At 31.3% G+C, this 26759-nt stretch overlaps 2 protein-coding genes across 4 annotated transcripts; one reads left to right on the forward strand and one right to left on the reverse strand.

Annotated features, from left to right (window-relative positions):
• Positions 1-11645, reverse strand: LOC125070242 (alpha-N-acetylgalactosaminidase-like). Of its 3 annotated transcripts, none has more exons than XM_047680024.1 (10): positions 11448-11645; positions 10473-10627; positions 9993-10167; positions 8424-8598; positions 7777-7859; positions 5578-5739; positions 2965-3177; positions 2216-2347; positions 632-704; positions 1-121 (listed from the first exon to the last, which is right to left on the reverse strand). In XM_047680024.1, exons 2-10 carry the CDS (start codon positions 10625-10627, stop codon positions 63-65), a joined length of 1227 nt encoding a protein of 408 aa, XP_047535980.1. In that variant the 5' UTR covers positions 11448-11645; the 3' UTR covers positions 1-62. The 3 variants fall into 3 exon arrangements, with proteins under 3 accessions (XP_047535980.1, XP_047535981.1, XP_047535982.1); XM_047680025.1 differs by lacking the exon at positions 11448-11645 and adding an exon at positions 10750-10805; XM_047680026.1 differs by lacking the exon at positions 11448-11645 and adding an exon at positions 10725-10744.
• Positions 11646-16799: 5154 nt separating this feature from the next.
• Positions 16800-25618, forward strand: LOC125070236 (ankyrin repeat and LEM domain-containing protein 1-like). The gene is made up of 7 exons (XM_047680013.1): positions 16800-17084; positions 17173-17334; positions 17497-17729; positions 22291-23086; positions 23283-23503; positions 24256-24516; positions 25060-25618. The coding sequence occupies exons 1-7, from the start codon at positions 17023-17025 to the stop codon at positions 25419-25421; spliced, it is 2097 nt and encodes a 698-aa protein (XP_047535969.1). The 5' UTR covers positions 16800-17022; the 3' UTR covers positions 25422-25618.
• Positions 25619-26759: the final 1141 nt, after the last annotated feature.

Consider the following 26759-nt stretch of genomic DNA (forward strand, 5'->3'; position numbering starts at 1 on the left):
TGTAAAATCATATTTATTTCCTTTTATCAAGAAATAGAACTACATTTTATCTTTATCATATCTCACGTCGTCCTGTTGATCTCGTTAGATTTCTTCGGGATGAACTTATAAAACTTCACACCTGAAATAATAAAGATTATAATTTTGATATCGTTCGGATACTCTCAATAAACAATTAAGTTAAATTATTAACTCGTATTTTTAAGGCTGTATAGTATTTTCAAATTATTATAAATTCACCACCCCATTTGAAAGCGTGATAGAATGATGTGTTAAATGCACAAATCAACATTTAATAAAATCAATAGGCTATGGTTTCGGGAAATCGACATTGGTAGGTTTGTTAGTTCTAAAGCATTGGGAATGGTGACGGGGTGTAGGGATGACTTTATTTCTTTGTTTATAAATCTATAAAAACAACTGCGATCTCGAATAAAAGGTAAACGAGAAAGCATAATATTACGATGATATGTTATAATTTTATGTTAACAATTATCCAATAATATTGGACCGTTTAAATGACAAACTTTAGACACGTTTATTTAAATATTATAAAGACGATGATGTACTTCATAACAACTTATAAAATGATTATAAATTTGAAAAGTAAGTATTTGTATAAATAGTTTACCTGACGGGTTTACTCTTGTTTCAAATTCGCCTTCAGGTCCAAAAGAGCGTTCCTTTTCCTCTTTATAGAGATCCTAGAAAACCGACATTAATTATATGAGCCTATTATACTATATTCTATGTAGTTTCAACGTCAGTTTAATTAATTTGCCTTCACCCGAATATTCATTGGTCGATGGCAGTCAATGACGCTATAGGCGACCAATGAGCGTTTAGTATTTGTCCGATTAGGTAATCATTATATATAAGAACGTTTTTTAATATAATGATATAAGAAAAGTTCTCTTTTGAGAAGATATTTAGAGATATAATATATTATTCGATACGGTTATCCGGTTATATATATATAGGTTATAGATATACGGTTGCTCCAATACGGTTTCATGTTTATAGATATGTCACAAATTCAGTAAAATTCTACACATGCATGTTTCTTTACAATGTTTTCCTTTACAGACGAGCACGAGATAAATTATCACAAATTAAGCACATGATAACTGAGCGGTGATTTCCCGGTTTCGAACGTAATCGATAACGATTACCATGTTTTAGCGATTGGACTGACTTAGTGCTTTGGTTTTGTTTTATGAAGTGAAAATTACTTACGCGCGATGACAGCGAAATTCAATATTTTCGACGTATTTTGAGTCGCACGCACTTTTATTTGTTATGTTCTATGTTTATAATACTTGCATATATATTTTGCAGTATGTCTATGCTATTGATTTCTGTGTGAACTGCGACCCGCTCTTATGATGATATTACATAGTAATATATATTAAAAAAATGCGAATCAATAACATATATCTCGATTAAACATGCATTATAGTTACAACATATTTATTCATTTCTATTCCTTTCCTACAGTTAAGTGAGAATGGGGTACCATGGGGTGGGAATGCCTTTGCCCCCACGGTTTATATTCTTTTATTTTTATGAAATACCATCTGATGGTCAGTCATCACCGCCCAATATGCCAAAACTTGGGAACTAAGTTATTATGTCCCTTGTACCTGTAGTTACACTGGATAACTCACTCTTCAAACTGGAACATTAGTAGAATATATGACGGATGGGTGGCACCGGCCTAGCCTATGGAAGCTACGCCACAGATAAAATACTTATAATATTTAACAGATGTTACATGCAAAACATTTTTGTCCCCAAATTTGACATTGAAATTTAGCCGATATCGCATTTTTGCTTGATAGTAGGGGCTTTGTACAAATCGCAATGTCCATAAGGACTGATGGACTATCAGGCAACAATTTTGCCAGTCTGCCAACCTATTTTCAACATTAAACACTTTTTAATTCAATCCTGTCATAGTTTACTACACATTATTTTACTATTGTATCACAAAATCGATTTATAAGTTTCATAAAGGCCAGAAAAAAGGCGACTGGCCAACTACGCAGGACATTTTACTGTGCACTAATGTGTGAGCAAACACAGGTGCGCTCTCTTTTCCCTCATTCTTATTATGCGCAGAACCAATTTAAGACCTTGGGACTGCAGCCCTATGTCTAGCCACTAAACTAACGAGGTACCCCTCTTACAATAAATAGTGACTATTGATACTAACTTTAACTTCATACGCCTGGTTTGGAATTTTCATAGAATCAAATGATACTTTAATAGAATACGGCGCCCCGTCATCGCGTCTGTTCACAAAGGCCAATGCGTAAGATCCATCTGACAGCTTCCTCCTCCAAATCTTTAAATAAAAACATTTTATTAGATATAACCCAAATTATCTGCACTTACTGCCGATTTCAAAGGCAAAAGTAGTAAAGATAAAAAAATTGACCTTGAATTATAGTGGATACGAGTATTTTAGTGGAATTGTGTTATACTATAAATAAAGATACATTCAATTGTTTGTTGTGTGTTATATAAGAGTGTAATTAGCAAATCAAATTGAATATATTGGATATGTTAATCTTTACTCCTCCTCCCATTGGAATATACATATTTACAGAGAAGATGTTATTTTAAAAATTTGTTATATTGATAAAATGAAGTTTATCGAGGCTCAAGGCGTCATTAAAATTACATAATATTATGAGCAGATCATTAGCTGTCTTATCCTACACAATAAAATAATAAATCAATATTTATAGCTGTCACATACATGACTAATTTACACAGATAATATAAACACATTTGAACGTACAAACACAAAGAAAATCATAAACATGTTTATGCGTATAATGAAACTACAATTATTTGTATTAAATTGTTAATTTCTCATTTCCCTTCAGGAAAAATTAAAACTACACTTTAATAAGATATAATAATTAAAATTGGAATGATGAAATTGATTTCTCTTACATCACATTTAGACTTATTCCACACACGCGACCCCTGCCGACCGAACGAATCTTGATCAATATCAATTATATCTCGATTGAGGAGCACTTCCTTGAACTCCGGTCGGATAGTGTCCAAATCTACGCTCATTAGCAACGGAGCCGCTAATATTGACCACACCGCCATCTGGACCTTTGCTTGGTCCAACGACAGACCGAAGTTACCTATTAACAGCTGAAATAAAAAACAATTTTAATTCAAAATTGATTGCAACTGCGATAGTAGAGACGGAAAAATATTTAAGTTTCAAAAATCGTATAAATATATTTATACATAGTATAGCACTATGCTATAGGTATAGTCAACCGGACCGAAGTTTAAGGGCCCTGGACTAACACTACTTAGGGGCCCAACTAAAACATATCTGAACGTAAACTTGAATTAAATTAATTGACTGGGTTAAACCATACGATCTGTTTAATTTAATAAATTTATGGATTCTTTCGTACTATCATCTATTTTTGACTTTGACTTGGCTTAGCTGGGACCCCTTTAAATACACGGGGCCCGGAGCTGAAACCTAAAAAGCCATATGGTAGAACCGGTCCTGGGTATAGTATCTATATAGTATAAAACAAAGTCGCTTGTGTTGTAAATTAATCTAGAGAAAAGTATTCTTAAATTAAGAATCAATTATGTAAAACAATTAAAAGACGGACTTTATTTTGATGCGCGTATCCTTCAAAGGTTATAATTATATTATAGTCAATATCACTTATCACTTTGTGACATGTCACGTTTTTTGTGGTCGGTTAGGCTATTAGGTAACAAGAAACTCGAAACTAACCGCAGTACACGAACTTGAAATGTCAGAATGTGATATACGATATTGACTATAATAATTAAGAAAATTATAGGATACAAGTATCAAAATAGCGTATCACTGTAAGTCGGTTGTCAATATTTCACGAGTGAGAAACGAAGGGATTTCGAACAGAATCGCACTGCAATTTCGAGTTTGTTCTTACCAAAAAATTCGTGTTGAATGATGAATACCTGTAACCTTTACATTATATAAATATTTTTTTTTTCTAATGAATTAATTTTACGTTAAAATAATGTTTTTTTTTCAAATCCTATGGCACTGCTAGTTTTGTTTTATAAATTTGGGATTGTCATCTATTTATAATACATATTTCACATACACTGCCATGCTAATAAGAAGTGTATTGCAGGTTTTACAACATTTTTTCTCTTTCCATCATTTGTAATTTTTCATTGGAAAGAAGAAGACGGATTATTATATATATTCAAATAATGATAAAAACTATACTTTCGATAAGTGGCTGAAAATTTCGACTTTGAACTCAAGTGAGATAGATAATAAATCATAGATAATATAATCTCATTCAAATCAACATTACGTTACTTTACGTTTACGTTAAACAAGATTTGAAAACAAAATACATACAGTTTAACAAAACAGGATTGATAAACTCTATGTATTGCACTCAATTACGAAAAAATAACTAGTTCTATTTGAAACGAACAGCGACAATCGTTGTACAAACACGATGAGTAAAGGTAAACTTAAAACATTTATTGACTTTGCGAAGTTTTTAAGTTTACCTAATATCTCCTTCCCGGGACATGGCATTCGTTTTTTGAATATGATTCAACAGATAATTAATATCTAATATATTTATGTATATTAGATTAAATTAAATTTATAATAAAGACTTCGAACATTACAATTTATTTTTTACAATGACGTAATGCACTTCTATTCTGTGAGAAGAGAAATCACTTCGTATCTCACTCGTTTAATTTTCGAAACTGACTTACGGTGTTACGATATTTGGACACGTGGATTTTTAAGTACTCAGTGGCGAAAATGTACTGTTACACACATAACATTGTCCAAGTATAGACAATATTTTTATACTGCCGTAACTTTCGTTGAAATTGCACTTAGAAACCTTTAGGTATCTTATATTAATAAATAAGTACGATTTTTGTAATGCCTAATTGAAAAGATCATTAAATCAATATACATTAAACTTATACCAAAATATGACTATAGCGCGTTTCGTAGGTTTTAGTATCTACACAATATTATTATATAAGTAGTAGGGCTTCGATTGCATTAAATGTACGACTATTAACGTGACTTGTGAATTTGATATTTTTGCTTAAAATTAAACGTAAGGAGGAAAAATCATCGCTAAGGCGAATTTAATACTTCATTCTGTAATACGGGATTTCCAACTTCAGGCAGAAGTTTTGTTTCATGCTCGTGCTATCTTAGCTACAAATAATAAAAAAATGTTCCTCAATTTGCCCAAGACTCAATTCTACTCATCCTACTGGTAAATTATCGTCTGTAGTGATATAATTATTATAGTCAACGTCGACTATTACTTTACGAGATTTGACTATCGTGTATAATATTATTAACTTATTCGCAATTATTATTATTATCTAAACAAATTACCGATATGGATCGATTATTAAAAGTTTCACACACTTGGGACAGCAAATTTCCATAGTTCTGGGGTAGGAAATAAAATCTGCCCCTCTTAAAAAGCAACTATGAGCTAATTTTGGATTTCATGTACCTATAAACAGCCTTACCATATCAGGATCGTTCCAACGTCCAGGCCCAGCATATTTGGTAAATTCGTCTTGATGATCACCAAACCACGTCATAATAGTACTGAGTGAACTCCACGAATCCTGGATATCATCCCAATTACGCCACAAGTTGCAATGTTTGGCGATAGACGCGTAGTGCGGCTGAAACAATAAAATATTCCATTTTTGAAACATTATTGCAGTCGAAGAAATTGATAAGTGATTGCATTTTAAATTTAAAAAAAAATTGTCAAACGCAAATTTTAGAATGATTTTCGAAAATTAATCTTAGATGAACAATAAAATGAAACTTTAATTGTTCGTATATATGTATATGTCACCATAAGATTACAAAAACCGTTAGATTACAATCTGACGAGATAGATTGTAATCTAACGATGTTTGTAATCTTACGGTGACATACATAATACTAGCTGATTCTGCGGCTTTACCCGCGCGATAAAACACATACACATACGAGGTTTGTTCAAAAGGAAAGGTGAATTTTGATTTTTTTTGAAAAGTATTTATTTATTCATCAATATCCATTTTGTCCCCTTCAAAGTAATCCCCCTCAGATATACAGCACTTATGCCAGCGCTTCTTCCAATCCTCGAAGCACTTCTGAAATGCGTTTTTCGGTATGGCCATTAGCTCGTTCTTCGATTCCGACTTTGTCTCATCAATAGTAGCAAAACGCTTTCCTTTCATTGTTCTCTTCAGTTTTGGGAATAGAAAAAAGTCGCAGGGAGCCAAATCTAGTGAATAAGGTGGTTGAGGCATGATTATGGTATTGTTTTTGGCCAAATAATCACGAACAAGCAATGAAGTGTGAGCTGGTGCATTGGTCGTGATGCAGAATCCATGATTTCTTTTTCCATAATTCCGATCGTTTGAGCCGAATTGCTTTACGTAAACGTTGCATAACTTCCTTGTGGTACTCCTTATTAACTGTACGACCTGTTGGCAAGAACTCATGATGCACCACGCCATTGTAATCAAAGAAAACAGTGAGCAAAACCTTCACATTTGAACGAACTTGACGTGCTTTTTTCGGTCTTGGTTCTTCTGGTCGCTTCCATTGGGATGATTGGGCCTTGGTTTCGACGTCATAACCATACACCCACGTTTCGTCACCAGCTATGATCCTTTTGAGCAAATCTGGATCGTTGTTGACGTCTTTCAACAACGATCCAACGGTTGTACCACTTATAAACACTTTTTTGAGACAAAGTAGACTCGCCAAATGCCACAGTCAACATTTTAAGTGCGTTGGAGCACTTTATTCCGTTTTTAACGCAAAATTTAATACAGATTCTTTGATCCATTTTTTTTTCAAAATTAAGAAATCGAAGAACACACAAAAACGCTACTAACGTTTTCAGTTGTCAAAAACAAACCACTAATCCAAAATGGCTGATAATGTCAACATATAAGAAACATATGTGTACCAACATAATAAAAAGAAAAAAAAGATGATCGAGTGTACACTGCCCGAGAAAATTCAAAATTCACCTTTTCTTTTGAACAGACCTCGTATACGTCTACACCCTATAAGGAACCTACCTGCTAGTTTTTAAGTTTGTAGGTGTTATATTTTCTTTTATATATAATGATATACTTATAAGTATATATAATTATAAATATAAAAATTATATATTTGAGCTTCTGTTTATTTATAAAGACCTGTATGCATTGGCGTTTTTAAAAATTCATACCTTGAGTAATTAGTAGTCGTATGTAGCGTTCTTTCTAGTTTTTATTTATTTAAGCTCGAGTAATTCTAAGCCGCGACAAAACGGTAAAAGTGAAGGCACAGCTAAATACCTAATGAGTCTAATATTTGAGAAAGATTATGATATGATTATGATAATTGTTAATTGTTTAATATTTATTTATTTTTTGTCTAACTTTATTAACCCTACTTAATTATTTAATTCTAAGGTCGGAATAAAATCAAATTGCCAAAAAATTCCCATTTACATTTAAATATACATATTGTTTCTTGAAAATCTTACCTCGATCCAAAAACAAATGGAATAACGTTCGGAAAACGATTAAACTTATTTTTATGAAATAGGATACAATTACAGAATACGTATTTATTTGAAATATTAATGCAACTGCATAAATAGGTATTTCTAGCACATGTTGTTTATCAATATGACTAGACTAATACAAATATTTACTTTAACTTACGTTATCTTGATAGGCAGGCCAACTGCATGAGTAAACAATTGGTCGCCCGGAATCGTTCAATAGTTTACCAAAATAAGGGTAACCTGCAAAAAAAACTTACTGAAATAAAAAAATCCTTTTTTCAAGTATAAGTACATAAGGATGTGTGTAACCAGATTTGAATCTTCATTTACCAGGATTATATCAAATATAAGCTTCCAGCGTTTCGGTATGTAAAATCTACCAAGAAGAACCAACAAGAAAATCGGCATTTACTTAATTCCATTATATTAAAAAGTTATGTTAATTAAATACAATTACATTTACGACTATTCTGTCTGAAAATCAAAATATATTAACTCTACGCCTTTTTATCATATACATATATATGTATACTGTATAGCTATCACTTATCTGTTATTATTTATTTCTAAGTATTATTTACTATACTTATATGTAATTACTATAACAGAGTTTTTTGGCATGGAACCTACTCTTACATAGACCATAGACTTCGGGACAACTATTATATATCTTGTACTAATCAAAAACATTTTCCCATAGACAAATTACTTTTGCTAATTTGACATATTGCTAACCAGCCAGTATTCAATTTAAGAATAATATGTTTAATAAAAGATTATTCAACTTATTTCAATTAAACATGCCTTCGTCCATTTTCGCTTTATCTACGTAACATCCGTCCAATTTGATATAGTCGACATCCCAATTCACAAAAGATTGTATGTCTCTCGCCTCGTGTCCTAAAACGCCAGGGTAGCCCATACAAGTTTTAGTACCATAATCCTGGTATAGTGCAAATTTAAAGCCTCTGTCATGAAGCTGGAAAAAATACTTTATGTAATACGTTTAAATTCATCAGAGATAATCATTAAAAATAGATTAAACACTTAAATATCATACATATCTACAATGTAAATAAAAATTAGATCTTGTGCAGTACACTTAACAGATATTAGTTTTGCAGGTGGTAGGGCTTTGTGCAAGCCCGTCTGCGTAGGTACCACCCACTCATCAGATATTCTACCGCCAAATAACAGTACTCTGTATTGTTGTGTTCCGGTTAGAAGGGTGAGTAAGCCAGTGTAATCACAGGCACAAGGGATATAAAATCTTAGTTCCCAAGGTTGGTGGCGCATAGGTGATGTAAGGAATGGTTAATATTTCTTACAGCGCCTTTGTCTATGGGCGGTGGTGACCACTTACCATCAGGTGGCCCATATGCTCGTCCGCCAACCAATGCCATAAAAAAAAAGTTATGTATCAGAAACGTCACATATTCAAAAAAAAAACAACTGTTATTGTGACTGTGATATTTAACTTTTCTAAGCATGTATAAATATTAAATAAAAAAATTCTGTACGCGTGTCACAGAGCGACATAAAACCAAGCCACATATAAGTCTCGCGTGGTTTAACCCGATATAATTTGTTATATTTTGCTAAAAGCGTTCATGATGCCAAATGCACAGATATTTATTGCACGCACAAGTCTGAGCACTAACACATGTGTCCTTTCTATTCCCTCACTGCAATCTGCTGGGACGTTATGGGGCAATATGATATGACAGGATATATTTCAGGCGCAGGACCAACGGTTTTGCGAGTTTTCAGAATCACAAAAATTATAAAACTGTCTGACACTTTCAATGGCATTGGACATTATTAAGTCACATTCTTGTTGGGGTACCAAATGGCAGCGTTATGACAATTTGTCCATAATTATAACAAAAGAGAGCGCTAGTGGCTTCTTTGTGCATTGCATTTTATATGCAAAAAAATGCGTTATAATGTTGGGAAAAAAATATGTAAACTTTTTTTTATTTTTTGCATTTTAATCTAGTTAAAATGTAGGTTAATTGTTACGGTACTAAATGTTTGTGTAAAGGCTTAAAATGCGAAAAATATAAATGGCTGGTATGCTGGCATGTTAACGTCAGAATTACTGGTCATTATAAAAATATTTTTTTTTGTTTTTAATATAGGTACTAATATTTAAATAAATGTATTAAATACTGGCAGTATTTTAGTAGATGGACGCGTCGATGTGTGCAACCAGACCAACGATAAATCGATATAAAAAGTACAGACAAGACAAAATTAGACGCGTTAAACGATGGTATACATAGGAGAAGGCTCTAATGTTTCAAAGTAACTATATAACATTTTAACCGACGTTAAATTTTAGAGATAATGATGAATATTATAATTACGTACATAATCAGCGATAGCCTTCATGCCGTTGGGGAAGCGTTTCCTGTCTGGCACTAGATGACCTTGAGCGTCACGCTCTTTCTCCAACCAGCAATCATCAATACCTACGTAGTTGTAGCCTGCCTTTAGAAAGCCTTCGTCTACCATTCGATCTGCGGTACGCTTTATCAGATTTTCACTATAAATAGTATTTAAAATCAGATAATCAATAAGTTTAATAGTTATGTACACTGTATAGTTCAATATTTGACAACAGATCTTATATTGTTTGACATATAAGAGAAAAATATCCCTAATATAATTTCATTTATATTATTAGGCTCCAAAATATCTGAAAATCTTAACAAAACTCAAACGCCTACAAAAATATAATAACAATTTACGTTTGTGAATAATGACGAAAACATTCCGTTCATAGGTCGCATGAACTTTTTTATAATAATTATTCGTTAAAACGGATTGCAAGAAGCCAAATAAAATTACCTTATGCATTCATTCGGATATTTTTCACAATCCGTTATACATCTGAACCTCTGCCAAGTTAGCCAACCCATCGGCGGGGTCAACGCTAAACCATTGTCAAGCGCCAAATTAAACGGAAATAGTCCGAGAAAAACGGCCAAGTTTAACACCCCCATCTGTAAAGATATTATAAATTACAATAATAGAACATGTATTTACCATAATACGGGTTATAATATAAGGATTAGTGCACCGTAATATTAGTAAACTAACTAATGATATATAGGAATTCACCAACCGATCTATTCGCCCGTATTGTGCTAATCTATTTAAATATATCGTAGTATTTCTAAGAGTACCGGTTCAAATTACAAAATGTTGACAACAATATTTATCTATGTACATAAAACGATTAAAATTATAACGTTATTTATTTCGATAAGGATTAATACTCTGTGGCAATTAAAATAAACTAAAGTGTGTATAGCACTTTTCCCTTTTTTTTATTGTTTTTTTCCTGTGATTTATCTATAAGGTAAATCTATCTCTTAGGGATAACCCACAATAACCATTTTTTATCTTTTACTTTTTACGAGAAATAATGGCTTATTTTCGAAGCGATTTTAGGAAATACAGCATTAATCTTTATCCAATTAAGTGCCTTAAAAATATTGGAAAATATTCATTCATCAACAGGAATGAATATTTTCCATTATATTAGAGATTTAAAACTGTTAACGTTGTAAGACATTCTATAGTATATTTAGTATTATAGAACATTGCACCCGTGCGAAGTGCGAAGTGCGAAGCGCTAGTGTAATACATATATAAGTTACATACTCTTGACATTTTGAAGACCTAATAATTTTCATACAAAGCTTTTTGTGCGTGTTATACTTTGCTAATTACATTAAATAAAATTATGTAAAACTTCCATATCAATCGGGTTAATAACTTTAGTGTGAAACCGAAAAAAAAAACACAAACAAATCTTACCTCTTTGATAATAGTATGAAGTATGATATAAAAACTTTTTGGTGATTGTTAATACATATATTATAAAAAATAATAAGTGTACATTCTGCTGAACACTAAGTAATTAGTAGGTAGTTTCCAAACAGTCCTCATATATAATGGTTCTATAATCAGCTGGCAGCGATAACATGAGAATGCTTTGACACTAGCTCAGCAGGCGACTATTTAAACTATCTCATTACTTATGCTATCGTAAATACATGAGTATTTTAACCAACATCGCGGTAATAAATTTGTCGGGAATTGAAAATTTGTTGCAAAGTAAATGTTTAATAATATACACCCTTACTAACATGTTGTTTAGTGAATGTTTCGTTTAACACCGATTTCTCTCTTTCTGTCTTTAATGATTTTACATTCATAAAAAGAAGACACAGCATTGTTTAACTAAAAACGCCTAAACAAGATTTATAGTAAGCTGCAAATTATTCAATTACAGACTCATAAGGATCTTTGATTCTATCGGCATCTATGTAAATTGTAAAATACCATAATGCCAATGATAGCAACACTTAAATACCCACATAATTATTTATTGTACTATAACTTTTGGTCATGCAGTTCACCTATACTTGAGGTACCATTCGTGAATAATTCTCCTCTCGATATCTCAAAGGTTGGCTTAAGTTATCTTATAGTCTGCCTTATGGATTTTCATTTGTTTGTATAAGTAAGTTGTGACGTGTGATTTTCTACAAAGTTTTTATAAAATGTGCTCAAAATTTCAGAGAAGCAAAACATGATTTTTCTCATATAATAAATTTAAATATAAACTTTATAGAAATATGTTTCGTCATTAAAACATTCCTTAATAAAATACAGAATGTCTATTTTTGTCTAAATAATATATTCATAAAAACATACCACTCGATGTCAAAGTTAATACTTAATAATAATTTAAATTATTGAGAATCAATAAACGACGAACGTCGTCATACACAAGCATACTAAAGATCTTTTAGAAATTGTAGTTTTGGTATACATATGTTACTATAAAGGCTCTAACTATGGTAAATAATTTACATGTTAGGTTAGGTTAGGTTGGAATGGTAAAAGTCCGAAATAGTTATCCCTATATAATAAATACTTAAATTGACCAACTCATGTTGGTAAATCTTAGGTTTTACTGGAAAATCTTAAGATTTACCTTAGTTCGAGCTTTTACAGTAACACATATACTATAGAAAACTTTTCCATCGTCTTTTGTAATTTGTTATTAAAGGTATATTATTCATAGTAGTGTTGTTTTGGCAGATCTCAATCAATCAATTTGGTTGTCACTTTAAGAAATTATGGCAAGAATATATACGATGTTTCTCCCGTCTTGCTTTTACCTGTATATGCGTCTTACTTAAGGTTCAAATAATCTTTAATTTCTCAAGTTATATGTATAATTCAGTATCGCTTTATCATTTTCTTTATGTACTGCTATCTCTAGTTTGTAATTTATACAATTTAGCTGAAACCATATCGGGCTAGAATAGCAATAGCTTAATCGTCAAGAGATTCGAGACTCATTTTCGAAGCTTAGACTCAGCTATAAAAACAACTAACTTCAGTTTCTTTCTTTCGTTAATGTTTATTTCGTTAATTTCAAATTCCAAATTTAAATATTGATCTGCTAAAGAGTACTTTTGCGACATACTATTTTTTATTTGTTTATTTTTAGTTTTAAAATTTGAAGCGAAGTCAAAATAATATAAGCTATAAAACATAAATGCAGAAACATATCAAACGAAGTGATTTTTGTAGATCGAACAGTGACCAGTATCAACGAGAGGGAGGAATCGATTTCTTTATTGGTCTTACTAAATTTACTCACCGTGCAGTTCCTGCTCAGAAAACAAAGTTAGGAAAATTTGGTTGTCCTTCCTTTAGCTTCCGTTACTATCTAGATATGCGAAAAAGCATGTGCGGTTATAATTACATAAATAATCGATTTATGTTATTAAAGTATTATCGATTATGTATTGAGATTTTTATTATATTGCTATTACTTAAAATGTATTACATTAATTGGTGTGTAAATGCATTGTTATTACTTTAATACAGTGACCGTGGTGACGTGTGTTAATAATTATTTTAGTTAACTCTATTTGCGAAAGATCATTAGGGTTACCAGTTTGTCTCCGTATTAATATTTCTTCAATAAAATCAGCATTGTACTTAGAGTCATGAGCGCATCTTACAAGATTAGATTTAATTATTTTTTAGGAAAGAAAGAGGAAGTGGACGAAGACGACCTAATAACGTAGGAAGTATATTTAATTTAAGCATAAAAATAGGAAAAAATACATCAGCTTGTTCCATGAAATGGTACCTAAGTATACTAATTAAGTTTATTTTATTTGTGTTAACAGTATTATATTTAACCCCTGGAATGATAAGTTTTCATTTTCATTCACCCAAAAAGACTGCCGTGAAAAATTAGCTATGCGTCGAAAATAAAAAACAAACTTGCAATTAATGAGAAAAAAACGAACATGTGTTATTTTGGTAATTATTTTAGTTACATTAATAAAAAAAAAAAAAATTAAAAAGCGTGTATCACGGTACTGTGTCGAATTATGAAACGTAGAACCCAAATTAACTAGCTTCACATCAATCCACGCCAACAGTGCAAACGCCGCTGCAATGTTGAGGTGTCAGATTCTATGATGTAATTGAACCCTTAAACTGTTAAGGGTTCAATTACATCAGCGCCATTTTGTTTATAGGAATCTGGCCAGAGGCAAGAATTATAAAAAATATCCATGACCTTTTTGATTATTATTATTTATTATACCCTTGTTAGTAGTTAGTATACGAAATAAACATAGTTTGCATATTATTTTAAAGATGATTTAATGGAAATCAATTCTGTACTTTTCAAATTTTACCTTATGTTATAGAAACTTAAAAAACTTCAAAATATTCCAAAAACTTCTTCCGTCAATCAAGTGAAAAACTTGAAAACAGTAATTTGCGCAAACCGCTGATGTAGAAAAAAATAAATAAAATAGTGTAGTTATAGTTATATATAAATATTTATATAGTTTTTCGTAACTTTGAGATTTTATTATATATATATTTATTTCTTTTTTCCAAATTTTAATATTTATTATCGTACTACGATTGATCCCTCTAATTGTATTTGGTAAAAATAATTATCTATTTATAACATCAAAAGAGTAAGGAAAGTATAATATTACAAGAATTATCGCTTTTCTACATCTTGAGCACATTAAACCTCTTATGCAGCAGTAGCGATGCTATATCTGAGGGTATTTTTTAATACTCCAAGTCCACTCCAGTCACGGTACGACCCCACGACGTCCCCCGAAAAGACGTAGTTTGTGTACCGCTGGTTTTTTAGTGGGTTTAACAGCGCTTTCAGCGAAGGCGAGTCCCACACATACCCATCCCTTGTAGACTTTGTGGTCGACGTCTGTAGCGACATCTATGTTGAACTAAATGAAGATTTTCTTAAGCTAATGACTGATTAATAATCTTAAATAATAATGTATTAAAATGTTATATTCAAATTCAGACTTTAAATGTTTCCATATATACCCAACCCAAATAAAGTATATTAAATAGTGTATATTTAACAAGTGAAAAAATTTTGAGTAAGTAATGTCATTCTTGGAAAAAGCGATGAAATTAATCGCATTAAAAATTATTTTTTTCTAATTAATTAATTAGAACGGCAACACTGGTAACAGTTGGCCGAACGTAGCAACGAACTAAGACCCTAGTAGTGGCAATGCGAATGTACACAACTACACGCTAGAGTTCCGATTCGCCTCGTCAATCGATATACTCCTTATTAATGCGCGCTTGGAAAAAGCGATGAAATTAATCGCATTAAAAATTATTTTTTTCTAATTAATTAATTAGAACGGCAACACTGGTAACAGTTGGCCGAACGTAGCAACGAACTAAGACCCTAGTAGTGGCAATGCGAATGTACACAACTACACGCTAGAGTTCCGATTCGCCTCGTCAATCGATATACTCCTTATTAATGCGCGCTATTTAACCCTCAACCGCCACGCTTGGTTTAGTGCGGCGTAATTTCAGCGCCAACAACCTTTAGGTTTTGTTTGGCTTAACATTGTAAAATATAGTTATCGATATCCTGATGAATAAACTAAATTTGTAAAATTTTATGTAAGCTATAACAATAATATAGCAGGTTTCTCTCATAAATATATAAAGAAATTGTATACAATGGGCGTAATGCTACTTGACCAATAATAAGTTTGTTTTATATAATATGAAATTTGACTGCATATTTTTTTTTTCAAAACATGACGATGCTTGTCATTGTCGCGTGTAAAATTAATGTGAAATTGTGAATGCGTTCCTGGATACACTAGTGACGTTCCAGAATAATTCAATATAATATTTTTGTTTATTTATACTTCATTCATTTAATATCACTCAACATTACTTATTTATCAATTTATAAAAATTAATAGAATTTTTATAAATTGATAAATAAGTATAACAACATTTGAATTACCATTAATTTATTATAGTTTGTTTCTGATTCTATGTTTAATTTTTATTTTATAAGAAACTCCGGTATTCGTAAATTCACTAGCACTGGGAAACCCTGTTTATTTAGTTAAAGCGTTAAAATACGTACCTGCTGCTTCTTAAAGTACTAGTATATTATAACAGAATATTTGTGTGTTTATAATTAAAATTAAATAAAATGCCTAATATAGAATTATTGCTCAATGGGTCAATGATAAATGATAATATGAAAGGACGGTAAAAGTAAGTTTTGAATTTTCCTTAATAAAACTTGCTAAGGGCTAAATACAAATCGCTCAAAGAATAGGATTTAGTTCACTAACCTCGCAGATGATGCTTGATTAGCCACTTAAACACTTTCTACATACATACCGTTCCTCCCACACAACAATAAATTGCTTCTTCACTGAATAAAATACCTCTGCATTGAATTTCGTCAAAAGTTCCGTAGACAAAGTCAGTTAAGCAATCCCGACCCCAAGTTGAGAGTTCTGTTAAATTTGAAACTTATTGCTAAACAGTGCTCAGTTCTACGGTCCAGTTGTACGTGAGGCGAAATTATTATTGTAGTATAATATTTGAAAATAAATCTTTTAAAAACATATATAGTATATTGAGATAATATACTAAAATAATTACACTAATGTAATGCTATAAACTACAGTTTTTATTTTTAATCATTCTTGTTACAAACAAGAAAACAACAACTAGATTTGCATGAAATGGAACGCAGTGAACTTACAAACATAAACAAAGAATCGTCTCGCGTGACTGACGTTAATTTAAAAAGTTACAGAAAAAAACAAACGAAAATGTGAGCACAGTGTTATTCGGTTATTTTTATGTTATTAATTTATTTTATCAGATATCATAACAATTAGAGATTATAAATGACATTGGATTTCGTAATCTAAAAATAAAAGTGATAGCGCGACAGGAAATCCCGCAGGAAATGAAGACATACAAGTCGCGAGCTCGCAGACTTTTAATTTAGTTTCCATTTGCGAAAATCATGGGTACCACGTATAGAGAGTTGTTTAAACTATACGACTTAATTCAAAGTGGAGATTCAGGGTATTTATCAGTTTTAATTAAAAATAATGAAATATAATATAAGTGATATTTTTGGATTTTTTTTAATATTGTTCCTGTACATTTTCAGATCAGTGGAACGTTTTTTAAATGATAATTCTGTAGATTTAAATTTGATTTTGCCATGTAAAGGCATTGGAGTGTTACATTTAGCTGTTGGTATAGAACACCTAGATAAGTCCAGAGAATGCACAGAAATTATTTTAAAGCATGGTGGAGATCCAAACTTGAGGTAAATAATATTTCAAAACTATCTACATTTTTATTTTTAATGATTGAATCAAACGTTTGTATTTTCCAATAAATATTAAATATGATGTAAATAATATGAAATAAATAAATATATAATACAAATCCTAAGACAATTTTTTTTAATGTTATGAAATAATTTTAGCAATGATGATGGCGTAACACCTGTTCACATTGCTGCAATATGGGGTAAAGTTGACAATTTAAAGCTGCTTTTGGGTTGTGGAGGTGACCCATCCAGGTGTGATTTGGATGGTATCTCAGCGTTCGACTATGCTGTGAGAGAACAGCAATGGGAAGTCTATGACTATCTCCACAATGTTGTAGACCTAAGCGATGACTCCATTGGATCCCAATGTGCATATACTCTCGATTTAGGTAAGTTATATAAATTTATTATTGAATTACATAACATTACATAATTCACATTGCTTTAAGATTTCATTAAATATTGTGCAACAGGAAAATGAATGCATTAATAAGAGAATGTGTAAGGTATAATAACCAGTTTCATCGATTGTTAATAGGAAAGCTTGGACAAAACTGAATTTTAAATTATATGTATATGATTTAAAAAAAAATCCACTCTTTTAGTAAAGGTTTTATTGTTAGATGATATAAAATGAAATCATAAATATATTTTATTATTATTTAACATTAAAAATGGAAGTACAGCATGTAGCTTGTAATGTATAAGGTGTTATAAATTTTGTACAAATATTTAAAAATAAAATACAGTAACAAAACTGTCCCATTGTTGCGGTCAATCCTAGTCTCCTTATGAGGAAAGGATGTGGATACATATATAGAATATGTGCTGAATTATAAACAGGAATTAGTAAACGAAAATTTGGAGGTGCTTGCCCGGTGTATATCTTATCTTTGGTTAAAATTTACTTTTTTTCATCAATCGCAATTGTAGCTTGCAGCCATATATATAGTAAAAAATACAAGTAATATAAGATGTAAGGAAAAATTACATGATGTAGAATCAAATCATATCACAACATACATTGTTCATGTAGACTTTTGCGAGTCTTTTTGCAACTTCAATAAAACTTAAGCAACTATTGGTTCTGATGTAGATTCTATGAAGAAGAACCAGCAATAAACTCAGTTACTCTTTTCTGACTATTTAATTTTATTTAATACAATTGCATTACTAATCATCCGGCATATAAATCAACAAATACGAACTGTACTCTTTTTATCATCTAGATAATTCTCATCTCATCACAAGATATCAAAAGATCTTTAATGGAACATATTTTTTGGTTCGGTATAAAATAAGATCTTTTTTTTAAATGTAGCCAAAATTGATGCAAATTAAATAAACTATGTCATATTAAAGTTTTAAATATAGAAAAATAATTAATAATGTTTGAATATTTTAACTATAAAATATATTTTGCGTAATAACTGTGGGAGGTGATATATAGTAAAGGTTACTTTAAAACTGACGCAGGTCAATCCGTGGGAGGATAATAGTTAACTTTATTGCTAGTATCCGCCTACATTACGATTATACTTTTCCGAAGTAAACATTAGCAGCCGGAAGTTATAGATCTTCGTATTAAAAAATCTCGATTAAAAAAACTGCTTTCTAATTCCATTGACAATAATAACAAAAAAAAAAAACAAAAACTGCTTTCAAATAATTATTTTTTTAATGACTCTAAATTTAAAAAGGTAATATTTATTGAATTTATCTTTTATTTATTCTTATAAAACATAATATAATAAAATGTAAAACTTAAATAGGTTATCAGTGAATAGGAATTTCTTAATTATATAAATTAGCCGTATTCGAAACGATGTATAACGTGTGGGTGTTGTCTTATTGAATTTAAGTAAATTAACCTTTTTCGCCATGATCTCAATCTTAATATTACAAGCAGCTGCCGTCGCAAGCTGCACCGGCTCCATGCATATGACGAGCAGGTTTTCTTACGACTGCCATTAACTTCAGCATCTGCCGCAACATCTTTAACTATTTATGTTTTTGTATATATATATCGTTATTGTTTTAATCAATCGATTCAATTATTTTTAATTAGAAATCGTCACTTAGACACACGTAAAACAATGATTCTACTACATTTAGAGTCATTAGTTTTTGTTAGTCAAATAAAAGCTCGCCGCTCCGGTTCGATAAAATTAATACTCTATTCTGAGAACAGGCGAAAAAATTCAGTGATTTTTTTGTAGAATTTAATTCTTTACAATATGATAAGGAAATAGCCAAGACGCATTCGTTTTTAAATACCCGAAGTTTGCCATAATTATGAACTTACTAACGTTTGAACGCTTTCTGAACCCCTATGTATAACCGTATACATTGTGCCGTAAAAAAGGTACTAGCTCTATACAGGCTAGTATATTACTATCATGTGTATCGTAATATTTGTAATTAACTAATAACTGATTGAGTACGTAAACTTGGGTATCGATGAGTATTTTATTTTAATTTAACTCATTGAATATGTTCATTATAATTGAATGATCTATTCCATGTAAAGATAATAAAAAAACAACCTAAAGTGATCAAGTTTATCTTTTCAACATTTTATTTGACATGGGGCCGACATTTTCTTAGAAATAGCAATAAAATCATGTTACCATGACTTTAATGTGCTGACGGGCTAGCCGGCCCGTATAAATTAATTCAGATAAAATGCTACGGTTCCGTAGGGTTAAATATCTTTTAATAATATATTAACATGGAAGCGCAAAGTTCTTATTAAAAAGATTTTTAAACTTTAAATATAATACATTTGGCTTTTAAATCTACTCTATATGTATATTCTTTGATTTTATGTTTCCTTGGTACATCGAATCGTATACGCTACGCGAATTTATTAAATTACACAGCTAACCAACAACCGAATTAATTTATATGAGTGTTTATTTAGAAAATGAAAAAACAATGTACAATGACCCATTAATATGTAGATTTTTTACGACCTAATTAAATGTAAAAATTAATTAACAACAAACCTATAAAAAAACAAATATCAAATAACGAGGAAAATACGACTATTTATTTGCAGAATATATATAATAAATCGCTAGGTATACAAAGGTATACAAAGGCGTATGTTGCTGTGTTTATTACATACCAATGAAATAATATTAATTTTGAGTTTTATTTATTTATTTTATTAGTAAGAAATTGGACATATGTATGTTGTATGACGTACGTTATCAACGATTTCTATTATGCTTCGTAAAGCACGGAAAATCATTGATCGTGCGCCGGACACCTGTCCGGTCGTGTCAGAACGGATCCGGATTGCCGTCGTATCGGATTTTGAGAATTCATTAAGGGAATAGTGCACACACTTGTGCACTACAATTATATGCCTTACACTACTGTGTAACTACTGTGTCTCTTAGTTTAGTAGTAGGCTTGACCGAAATCGGCCAGTGGGCTATTACGGTTAGAGCATAGAACTTTTGCTATCAAATATTTGTTGCGGATTGATAAATGTAGCAGTCGATAAATCAGTATTATCGAGTATTATGCGACTGCATAGGTCCATAATACAGCTTTATAATTTTTTGACTTGATTTGATCATAATTATAACTAAACAGTAATTTTTTACATTTCAATGATTTTTTATCAAAAATAATGTTTTTTTATAGTAATAAGCTGACGGCTAAATGCCACATGATGGTAAGTGGTCACCACTACCCATAAGAAATTTAATCATTATTTACATCGCAATACATCACCAAACATGGGAACTAAGATCGTGTGTCCCTTGTATAGTTACACTTTCACATTTATGACATAAGTACACATATTATTATAGATAAACAACATGATGGTGATGATTTTCTGATCTATTTAGGTCATGTTGGGTATTCTTAACGGAGACAGCTGCGCAGGAGATATGCACATGTGTTCGCAAATACGGGCACGCACTCTTCTCTCAGTCTATGCTCTCGCACCTCCCGTCGTATAACTTAGAGCTGAAGTGTCATTAAAGCATAATTTTAAACGTAACCGTTTATTCTCAATTCATATTTTCTTATGTTGTGCATGCTTGAAGAAACTTATTACTTCTATTGCTCAACTGCATAGAGTAACTGCCTCAGTTGCTAAATTAAAAAATAATATAAAGTAAAATTTTCGTGCAAAATGATTATACAATTGCCTAAAATTGTTATATAATAGAGATTAAACAATCGATACCTACCTGTTTGTTTATCATATTAAAACCAAAAACCTAACCTAACCAATAACCATATAGCATACCATTTAACTCCCTTCAAGGATGAATTAGAATAAATAGCCCTAATAATGTCTTTTCCCGGGACTCAAAATATTTCCACATCAATAAAATATCGTATCGGAGATCGCGTTCCAGCTTTTTAATCAAAAATACCCCTTGATCCTTATTGACTATTAAAACGACGCCACCCTGAGTGAGTTGATGACCTAACTAAATACACATAACCTTAGTATATGTCAATTCAGACTAAATGATACTTCTTCTACCCATAATTACAATGCAAGCTTATTTAATAAGAGATATATATTAATTTCCAAGAACAAAAGTATGTTTGTTATATTTTATATTTTTTTGTGATATTAGTAATGACGTGTATGAATAACGACAGGTGATCTCTTACTTACAATTTTTTTCCACTGCTAAAATCCATACGCCAAGGAATTAATTTAAAAAAAAATGTGTACTTTGATTATAACTCAAAATTGCATAAAACTGAGTTACAATGTTATTCCTTGCGGAAGTCAATAATATTTCTTTTGTTTTTAGCTGGTTTTGAAATTAACGACGTTAAAAAATATCGGTTTAAAGAAAACGTTACATAGAAAGCTATAATATTGAAACTACTACCGTCTGACTGTTTCCTAATATTTATAATACACAATTTAATAATTTACTTTAATACTGTAAACATTATTTCCAGAGCGAATACGAGTGACTACAGACCAAATGGTTGCTGAATATGAACCAGTTGACGAAAACAAATTGAACAACGCAACAGTTAGCAGAAAATCCGAGATGATACGAGATTGGTGTGACCAGAATAGTTTAGTTATTAACAAACTCTACCCGACAATACTTGGGGAGACATTTCTTCTCGAAAACGAATCAGAGCCTTGGCGAAACCCAAATTTCAGACAAACCTTCGACGATACAAATAACAATTTAGACGAGACTTCAAACACTTTTAAGACTTGTTTATCGAAAAGGAGTGTAGAAATAAGTGGTATACGAGCGATAGAACAAACAATTGATAAAACCAGATTATCATGCCATTGTACAAATGATGTCATACGACGTGGAAGTGTGTACGAGAATTTCTCTCTACCGGGCTCACCAAATAGCATTATCCACAAGAATTACAATAACAAGACGAGTTTAAAGAAATGCAAGAATCACTCAAATAATTCGACCACTAATGACTTAATTAAGCTATCTCACACACAAAGTCAATCGACTGACGAATCGCAGGTTAATTTAGATAGGGTTTTGGCCGTGGCACAGAATAAAACAAATGAATGGCTGTCTTCGTGTAGTGATGTCTGCGGTGAGGATGTTAAATTAGGCACAAATACCAGGAGATCATCAGCGAGCAGCGGTGTTAGTAGCAACTTCTCTGGGAGTATAGTATTAGCTAATGTGCAAGAGGAATATAAATACGAAGATAAGGAAGAAGACGTAGTACTTATTGAAAGGCGGTTACTGATTACATCTGTTGTGTGAGTACATGTTATGTATTTCTGGATACTTACCCTTGGTTTATTATTATATTACCTTATTGTAAATGTAAAGTTTAAAAGTTACATTTCAATAAAAACAAAAGAATAGCAATCATTTTGGATTTCGAACCATCCTTTATTTAAAGTGTTTATTTTGAAAGTAATACTTTTTAATTATATATAATATTTATTTTAGACTTCCTGTTGAAGAAACAGCCGAAACACCAGATCAGACAACTCTATCCGTGGCCTCGTCTCTTCCTTCCTCAATGGAGTATGATAACAACACACTGAGGGCTGAACTTGTCCGTTTAGGTTTTAACCCAGGCCCAATACAAGAAAACACTAAGATGTTGTACTTGAAAAAACTTCAAGCTTTAAAAAAGAACCCTATTGTTGTCCAACGTGATAATAAAAGTAAGTATTAAAATATTTTCATGTTGTTATGAACCCAACATTCCTAATATAGTATCTTGTAAAACAAGTTACTATATTTAATTTATTGGACTGATTTTAACATGTCCGAATGAAAGAATAGAATCTAAACCAACATCCGGTTAGGTAATTATAGTTAATGCTCGCAATGTTAATTACTATTTATTTATTTAATTGTTAATCTTTTTAATTTTTTAAATTAATTACGTGAAATATGTAAAAAAAAACTTATATTGTTTTGGAATTGTGATAAACTTTCCCCATAAATATCTATTAAATTTATATTGCACAATTTTACTAAAAAAAGGTTTGTTTTTAAAAAAATCTACCAGAAAATTAATAGCTGTCAAGCTAATTTTATTTTTACTTTAATACATAGGTTGAAAATGATTACATTAACACCTTGTATTAACTATTTATAATTTGAGAACAAAAAATTTTTTATGAGAATGAACAAAGAGTTTGTAATCATTTTGGTAGATAGCAGTGTCAGAATTGACATTGTATTTTTTAGGATTTTGTGTATAGGTATATATTATATATATATAATTTATTTTTATTATGATCCTGGACAAATTCTCTCGAGTTATATCAACCAAAATAATTTACAAAAGTAATGCTTTAAACTATTCAGAGTTATTCTCCATATTAAGTTTTGCTTCAAAACTTTTATATATATTATATATCTTTTTATAATATATTAATTTATAAATAATAAATCCTTAAATTTTAAGCATATAGCGTGGAACTGGAAAAATCACTCCGAAGTGACGACTGGATACAAAATCTATCCCCATACATCGAACTTGAAAACATAGCGAGATCGGATTTCTCGAAACTAGACAAAAAATGGCGGGAAGGCAACGCGAAAACATCATTTACATACCTACTCCTTGACCCGAGAGTGACAGCCAACCTGCCTGCCAAAGCTGGGAGACAAAACCCTTACTCGTCCTGGAATACTTTCATAAATTCAATCTTTTATGTTGGAAAAGGTATGTTAATCAGTGTTATTATATAATTTGTATTTTAGATATAAAATTTTGTATGTTTTATTCACTTGGCGGTAGCTTTGTGCAAGCCCGACTGAGTATGTACCACCCTCTCATCATATATCGATGAGATGTTGGTATGTACCCAGCGGTTCGGTTTGAAGCGTGAGTGGGCCAGTGTAACTACAAAGGCAAGGGACATAATAACATAGTTCCCAGGGTTGGTTTCGCATTGGAGATGTGAGGAATGATAAAAAAATTTTACGGCGTAAATGTCCACGATGGTGACCATTACTAAGCATGCATTTTGAGGAATGTAAGGCCCAAACCAATAAAATCGTTTCAAAATATTTGCAATCAGTTGTTATGCCATTTTGACATTTATGCTTGCAATGGCCGGTACGGAAAAAACACAGCACGAAAATTATTTGAATGGCCTAAACAAATAAGTCACGAGCGGTTATTGAACCCGGAAATTCCATCGCCAAAGAGAGTTCAGCCTTGACCATAAGCATTTAAAATACTAATATTGTTTTTTTTCTTCAGGTAAACGCTCAAGACCGTATTCTCACTTATATCAGGCGCTCATTCTTTGGAAGAAAAATTTCAAACAGTCGGGTGATAAAAAAGTTCAACATATCCTCGACATATGGTCCGACAAAGTGGGGGTTATATGTCTACACGTATTCCAAAACGTTATTCCCGCCGAAGCGTACACGTACGAAGCCGCCATGATTGATGTCATTGGACTTCCAAATTTGAAAAATTTAAAAACTGGCAACTATTATGGCGTCGCGTCTTCATGGCCGCACAGGGAACGCCGCATGCTAGGCTTATATCTCTTATATAAAGCCATGCTTATATTTCTTTGCGAAGGCGAAAGGCAACTGAGACCTGACGATATATAGACTGATATTTAATTTTTTACTTTTAATAATTATTTATAAATATGTTTAGCTGTCTAATAGACTAAAACCTGAATAGACCAAAAACTATAAGCAGGGTATGCATTCGTAAATAAACAGTGAAACGCATATCTCAATGTATATGAAGGTATCGGATGTGGTCGAACTTCGACCACACGTTTTTGGCCACATATATACTGTGCCTTAAAACTGATACTGTGGTGTTTTAAATGATGTAAATACTAAATAAATGTATATACATTTTCAATTTCCAATCCTTTAGGGTTATGCAACCCATGTGAGAAAATCTATCAGTTACGTATAAGTGACGGAATATTTTCGAATGTTTTTATTTTCGAATGTATTATATTATAAATAAAAATAAATTACTAAGACGTAACATTATAGTAATATATAAGCCACGGCAAGCATATATATTACAGACCTTATAATAACAGTAATTATTATATCGAACGATAAATTCTCCTGACGCTTACTAAAACTCTAAACATTAATGTACGTTAGTTTCATAAAATCCTAACGGTTTACTGCTAAATTCTCCATTAAACTCGACATTGGCGAAATGTTTTGCACGCAACTACAATACACTCTGTTATAAAACTTTAATAACTATTTAAAAAATGTAGCCAACACGGAACGCTTGCCGATGTGAAACATCGAGATTGATTGTTATTAAAAAAATCTAAAATTAGAGAAAAACTTAATAAAAACATAAGTTTTGTTAATAAAATAAAAAAATATTTTTCTTGTTGTTGTATTAATAGATATAACTATGTAGTATATAGTATACGCACTATCGGGGAGAGCGGGTTCAGACGGAGCATGACGGTTCTCACGGGGAGAGAGCGTCATGCCGTGCGCGCCGATACTCAATAGATTCACATCAACAAGTATTCCGTTCATGGAAACCTTATTTAAGTGTAACCTTTTGTACCATTAACAATCTTGCCAAACCTATTGTTTTGTACCTTTATATGCTAACGAATAGTAGCCAAAGATTACTATGACTGTATTCATAATATTGTATTTTTACATTGAGTTTTCTTATAAAATTTGTACTAATCTTAGGTACGATTTCAATCAGTATTTTTTTTAATTTAATGTATTACCTTTACGTACTAATAATGATTTTCGTATTTTATTATGTTACCACGTATGTTCTAAATTAAATTATTCCCTAAGTTATTGATTTAAGATCTCAAAATTACCTGTAATTTGTACACTTTTAATGTCTCTCTTATAAATAAAATTGATGTATTCTAACTTTGAAATTTTAACCTACTAACAATATTGTTCCTAGTCAATTTACATTATGCATAA

The sequence above is a fragment of the Vanessa atalanta genome, chromosome 17 (assembly GCF_905147765.1).
Source record: "Vanessa atalanta chromosome 17, ilVanAtal1.2, whole genome shotgun sequence".
Classification (NCBI taxonomy): Eukaryota; Metazoa; Arthropoda; class Insecta; order Lepidoptera; family Nymphalidae; genus Vanessa; species Vanessa atalanta.